This window comes from Bison bison, unplaced genomic scaffold, assembly GCF_000754665.1.
Source record: "Bison bison bison isolate TAMUID 2011002044 unplaced genomic scaffold, Bison_UMD1.0 scf7180017864213, whole genome shotgun sequence".
Classification (NCBI taxonomy): domain Eukaryota; kingdom Metazoa; phylum Chordata; class Mammalia; order Artiodactyla; family Bovidae; genus Bison; species Bison bison.
In genome coordinates, this window is record NW_011494785.1 from 9,041,376 (window position 1) to 9,048,250 (window position 6,875).

Below are 6,875 nucleotides of genomic sequence, written 5' to 3' on the forward strand. Positions count from 1 at the left end.
GAGTTTACAAAACTGTGCAGTCATCACTACAAACCAGTTTTAGAATATTTTCATCATCTTAAGAAGATCCCCAAAATGGTAGCTTTGCAGCTGCTTCCTCATCCCACTCCGAGACTTGAAAGCTGTTAATCTGTTTTCTTTCCCTGTACATCTGTTTATCAGTCGATTGACACTTTTGCTGTTTGTTCTTTGACCATAATAAATAGTGCTTCTGTGAACATGCATGTACAAGTCTTGTGTATGAATGTAAAGTTTCATTCCTCTTGAGTATATACCTGAGAATGGCCTTAAAAGTACAGTTAACTTTTTAAGAGACTCCCGAACTGTTTTCTGAAGTGACCATAACCATTTTACATTCTTGCGCCCGACATATTAGGATTTCAGTTACTCCGTATCCTTGCTAACACATTATTGACTCCTTTTTTGATTAATAACCATTTTAGAGTATGAAGTACTATCTCGTGATTTTAATTTGCATTTTCCTCATGATTAATGATGTAGAACATTTTTATATGCTTATTGGCCATTTGTATTAAATGTATCTTTAGTAAAGGTCTTTTCAAATGTTTTGTCCCATTTTCCCCCCAAATCAGGGTGATTTGAAACTTGAAATTATCTTGTCTATCAAGTTGAGATACATTCCAATTAAAAAGCATATGTTAAATTTAAAATTTTACATGAAAATACAAGTCATTTAATTTATGGTTAGACTCTTTAAATCTTTTATTTTTGGCTGCACTGGGTCCTCATTACTTTGTGCAGACGTTCTTTAGTTGCCGCGAACAGAGGCTACTCTTCGTTGCTGAGCGCAGGCTTCTCCTTGCGACGGCTTCTCTTGTAGAGCCCAGGCTCTACGCCCTTGGGCTTCAGTGGGTGTTGCTCACGGGCTCAGTAGGTACAGCTCGCGGGCTCTAGATACAGGCTCAGTGGCCGTGATGCACAGGCTTAGTTGTTCTGTGATGGAATCCTCCCGGGCCAGCTCGAACCCATGTCCCCTGTATTGGCAGGCCGATCGTTAGCCACGGGGCCACCAAGAAAGTCCCTCACCTTCTTTTAAACTCTGAAACTGGACTAGCTTTCATTTTGCTGTTTTTCAGTCTTTGAAAATGACTCAGTACCTGACTTAAAGCTCACTACAATGTGAAACCACTTTTTTGGTTTGTATTTGCAAATGAATAGCAGTTAAGAAAAATGGAAGTCAGTTATCCTAATTAAAAATAATATTTTAAAATTTAATGTCATTTTTGGTCATATAAAACTTAAATTTTTATAACATGATGATATTGTCAATAGTATTTCATTTGTAGGGGAGTATATGAATGAATTCAAGCTCTGCATTTCTAACCTTTGTGTATCTATATCTGCTAGCAGTTGTTCCCTTGAGCCCTTAGGCTTAATCAGTTTGTCATATCTTGTTTGTGCTCTTTGAATAGTTAATCCATTTGAAGTTTCAGAAAACCATATGGATTTTTATTTACATATCAGTAGTGTAAACATTTTTAGCAAGAAAAAAAGTACTCTTTCTTGGTCTTCAATCATCAAAAAATTATTTTTTCTATTTTACTCTGTACTTCAAAAGAATTTTTTCCCCTCAGATGCAGACCAACAGCGAAGAGAGAAACTCAAAAAGGAATTAGCAAGGTGTGGGAGGGGGCTGAAATTTACTAAGACTACAGTGCATCCTAAAAGTCATTCCAGGTCATTACTTAACGCTCTACAAAAGGTAAGACAGCATTTTTACCTTTTCACAGTAAATGTTTCTAAGGTACTTCATTGATGATGCAACCTGTTTTTGATAGTGTTTGCTATAGGTCAGAATTGGTAGCCTTTCCTGTAAACAGTCAAATGGTAAATGTTTAGGCTTTCCAGGCCACGCAGTGTCTGTTGCAACTGTGGCGCCACTGGAAAGTGCTGCAGACAGTATTTAGATGAATGGGCATCGCTTTGTCCCAGTCAGCCATTATTAACAGAAAAAGGGGGTGGGCCAGATTTGATCTGTAGGGGGTATAGTTTGCTGTCCACTGCTTTAGGTTACCCTTTATCATCTGATTAAGCAAGCTCTTTTCAATTCCTCATTGCTTAGAGAATTTTCTTCCTTTTTCATGAATATATGTTAATTTTATCAGCTGCTTTTTCTGCATTTTTTGAAATGGTGGTGCAGTTTTTCTTTTTAATCTATTTCAAATATAGTGAATTCAAATTGAGTTTCTAATGTTAAATCAGTTTTGCATCCCTAGTATAAATATAGCTTTGTCATGATATATTACCTTTTTTTTACACATTACTAAATACAGTTGCTAACATGTTGTTTAGGATTTTAGCATCTGTGTCCATGATTGATATTGACCTGTCATTTTCCCTTTTTCTACTACGTCAGGTTTTGCTAGCCTCCTAAAATAAACTGGGTGCTACTTCCTCTTTTTCCATGCTCTAGAGTGGTTTATGTAAGTTTGTAACTATTTGTTCCTTGAATTTGATGGATTTCAACATTAAAATTATTTGAGCCTAGAGTTTTCTTTGTGAGATTTTTGACTGATTCAATTTTTGAAATCGTTATAGAACTATTTTCATAATTTGTACATATGTAGAAAGTTGTCCATTTCATCTAAACTTTCAAATTCTTGGTATAGACTTGCTCATAATCTCTTAAATCATATCATAATCTCTCTTGAATATGTATTATTTCTTCTTCTTATCTTAATATTGCTTATTTTTGCCTTCTTTCTTCTTTTCTTTATTATTCTCACCAGAGATTTGTCAGTATTATTCATCTTTTTAAGGACATATTTTTACTCTGTTGATCCTTTGATAATTTGCTTTCTAGTTCAGTAATGTTTATGCTTATCTTTACTCTCCTCTTTTGGCTTTCATTGAGTTTGTGTTGCAGTATTTTTTCTGCATTTGTTTAGCTTATTTTCAGCCTCACTTCTTTTGCATGAACATTTAAGGCTCTGTATTTTTCTCCAGGTACTACTTTAGCTGCATTCCTCAAGTTTTGATATGTGGTATTTTTATTGCAGTTTAATTCAAAGTATTTTATAGTTTCCATTATAATTTTTTCTTTAACTCATTGTCTTTTAGAAGTGTTCCTTAATCTCTATGTCTGTTTTTTCTCCTGGTTTTCTGTTTGCTACAGATTGCTAGCCTAATTATATTTTGATCAGGGCACATCTTTTTGATACTCATTTCTTGAAATCTGTTGAGATTTGTTTTATGTCCCAGCAGGTGGACAATTTTTTTTAATGCACTGGCGTTATGCGTTTGAAAAGCAAATATGTTTTATAGCTCTGTGCAGCGTTGAATAGATAGTGTATCCATTAGATTAAGGTTTATATACTTTAGATGTTCAAATCCTATTGTCTTTTTGTCTGATTAGTCTGTCGTAATTACATATTTAGGTATTTCTCAAAAAATTAGCACTATCAATTTTTGTTTTATATATTTCAGTCTGTATAATTACATACAGACAGACTTGTTCTTATTTAGTTGCTGTCATGTCAGACTCTCTTGCAACACCATGGACTGTAGCCCAGCAGGCTCATTCTGTCCTTAGGATTTCCCAGGCAAGAATACTAGAGCAGGTTGCCATTTCCCTATCCAGGGGATCTTCCCAACCCAGGGATCAAACCCACATATTCTGCATTGGCAGGCAAGTTCTGGACCACTGAGCCACCAGGGGAGCCCGCATAGACCTAGACTTGGAGATGATATATTTTCTTGGTGAATCAGACCTGTTGTCACTGTGCTTTGAATTTCTTTACCTTGATGCTTTTAATGTTAATATTGAAGTGTTTTCTGATAGTAATATGGTTAAATTAGCCTTCATTTCGTTGGTATTCCTTTGGTACATCTTCCTCCATTTTTTAATCCTAGTAGTTTAGGTAGTTCAGATTATTCACTGATAATTTTTATTCTTTAAAGTGAAGCGCTTTGTATATTTTTATTTCTTCCTTCTTGTGTACTTTCTGTTTGACCCACGGTAGTAGGCAGGCTTCTGAGCCCCACAGTGACGCCTGTGTTTAAACAATCCCCTCCTCTTGCATGTAGGCAGGACCTGTAACTTGCTTCTAACCCATGGTGTGTGGCAGAGGTGATGGGATATCACTTCCATAGTTGTTAATGGCAAAGTGGAGGGAACTTCCCCCTGTGACTGAGAGAAAGAGAAACAGGTCAGGGAGTAATTTCTGTAGTGGTTGCTGTTCCCCTCTCCTAGCCATGTCAAAGAAACAAGAGGAAGGGGCTCTTTGTGCTCCTCCCCGAGAGTTTTTGGTGTGGTTTCTAGAGGAAAAGGCTTGCAAGCAGGTCCAGACTCCCCAGGTCTCAGGCTTCGTGCACCTGCACTGGTCTGCACTCAGTCTCAGCAGTTAGCTGAAGCCACCTAGCGCAGTCTTCTTACCAGCGTGTGTGCCCTTCAGCAGCTTCCGTCGCGGACACGCACGTGCTCTGGCCCTGTTTCCCCTGCAGAGGCCTGTCTCACTGTGGATTTCAGATTAGTTGTTTGCTCTGTGACCCTTTTTCTTGTTGAAACTGAGAGCTATGTTTTACCGTTTCTTAGCTGAGACTGCAAGTCTTTGTGCGTATGGGATGGTCTCTTTAAACTTTTTAATTTAGAAGATTTTTAGCATCTGTAAAGACAGCGGTATAATGAACCCACATGTTCTTGTCCCCCAAGTGCAGCCATGATCAGTTCAGGGCCAGACTTACTTCACATATAGCCTCATTCACTGCCTCCTTCCCAGATTATTTTGATGCAAATACCAGATATATATTTTTTATCTGTAAATATTTCTAAATGTATCTGAAAAACCACCATACCATTATTGTGCCTTTAATTAATAATTCCTTGATATCATCAAATATCTACTGTTCAGATTTCCCCATTGTCTCTTTCTTTTTAGTTTGTTAGAATTGGCATCTAAATAATTTCAACTAATTGATAAATTTCTTTTAATCTCTCTTCCTCTCGTCTTTTTATCCCACTGCAATTCAGGTGTTGGGAAAAACCGAGTCATTTGTCTTGGTTTAGGGTTTCTGTGGACCATCTGGGTAATGCAGATTTAGACTGCAGTCTTGTATGGAAGCAGCATATGATTTCAGATTCTCAAAGGCCAGTGTTCCCTCACTGCCGGTGCTAAGAGAGGCAGGTTTCCTTGCAGGTCACTCCCTGGGGTGTAGCTGTGGAGAGGACCCAGATTTGTGAGCATAGTCCCCTAGGCTGTCTGGATGAGGCCCTGGGCTTTGTTTCCTGGCCCTAGCAATAACATCGCCTGTTGCTAAAAGCCGCTGCCACAGCTGCCCTTCCTAGGCACCGAGCGGCGTCTTTTAACTCCAGCTCTTGAAGGCATTGTGCATGAGGGTGTGACATGTCAGCAGGCAGGGGGCGTGAGTAAGAGCATTTGTAAGTTAGCAGTGAACCTGGGTCCTTTTTATGTGAGGAGTGTGGGGGAATCAGAGACCACCTCTTAGTTGGGAAGTTATGTCGTCATATTGACTCATTATGTGACAGTTTACAGTATGGGGAGGGCTTCCCGAGTGGCTCAAATAGTAAAGAATCTGCCTGCAATGCAGGAAACCCAGGTTCAGTCCCTGGGTTGGGAAGATTGCCTGGAGAATCCCATGGATAGAGGAGTCTGGAGGACTGCAAAGAGTTGGACATGACTGCGACTTTCACTCACTGCAGTGTGGGGAAGAAATGATTAAGACATGGTACATAAGACAGCAGAAGGAGCCCAAGGAATGTAAAGTAGAATCCCCAGGACTTGGTGACTGACTCGATGAAAAGCAAGAGGCAGGAATTACAGAATTCTCAGGTTTCTGGTTGGGGCAACGAAGAGGATGGTGCTCATTCACTGAAAGAATAACAGGACGAAGTGCAGGTTTTTTTTTGGGGGGGGGGGTTGGGGGAGGCAGATAATATAAAGTATGAGTTTACTTGTTTGGACCTGCTTGATTTGAGATGCCTTTGGAACATTTAATATATTCAGTAGAGAGTTGGATAGAAGTATCTGTGTCATGAAAGAGGTGTGGGCTGAAAATAGATTTGGGAGTCATCAGGAGAGCTGTAACTACGTTGAAGAGCCCCCAAGGCTGTCACACTGATTAAAAAGGACTAGAAAAAGAGCCTCTTCCTTTAGAGTAAACCGACTGTACACTGCACCATCTGGGAATATGTTCATCAACATTTGACTCATGTATGTATTTTCATATTTAGTGACTGTATTTTTAAACTGAAAATTTTAAATCCATTTCTATTATCTAGCATTTTGAATATCAATTAATAATTATATTTTGAGGTAAGAGTGGGACTTGTTGAAAACAAAACATATAATTAAGTCTATAAATATAGGACTTTTTCATTAATTTTTCCTTTAGTCATTGTAACCCTGTAACTTTTTTTCTCTAAAAAGTTAGTTCATTATTCTTTTATATAGGTATATTTTTTTACTCCATTTAGACTTCATAGTAATTTGCAATTCACTTACATTTTTATAAAACTTGATAAATATTTCAGTTCAGTTCAGTTCAGTTGCTCAGTTGTATCCGAGTCTTTGCGACCCCATGAATCGCAGCACGCCAGGCCTCCCTGTCCATCACCAACTCCCGGAGTTCACCCAAACCCACGTCCATCGAGTCGGTGATGCCATCCAGCCATGTCATCCTCTGTCATCCCCTTCTCCTCCTGCCCCCAATCCCTCCCAGCATCAGAGTCTTTTCCAATGAGTCAACTCTTCGCATGAGGTGGCCAAAGTACTGGAGTTTCAGCTTCAGCATCATTCCTTCCAAAGAACACCCAGGGCTGATCTCCTTCAGAATGGACTGGTTGGATCTCCTTGCAGCCCAAGGGACTCTCAAGAGTCTCCTCCAACACCACAGTT

The 6,875-nt window shown here is 38.9% G+C and overlaps 1 protein-coding gene across 5 annotated transcripts in view; it reads left to right on the plus strand.

The window, feature by feature from the left end:
- The window catches only part of SPATA7 (spermatogenesis associated 7), a 31,351-nt gene that overhangs the window by 7,462 nt on the left and 17,014 nt on the right, over positions 1-6,875 (plus strand). For 4 of the 5 annotated variants that reach the window (XM_010845150.1, XM_010845148.1, XM_010845149.1 and 1 more), the window contains one exon: positions 1,596-1,723. The exons of the other annotated variant lie outside the window; for it this stretch is intronic. In XM_010845150.1, the coding sequence (XP_010843452.1) occupies positions 1,596-1,723 (128 nt within the window). The remainder of the gene's footprint in view (positions 1-1,595; positions 1,724-6,875) is intronic. 5 annotated transcript variants of the gene reach the window in all.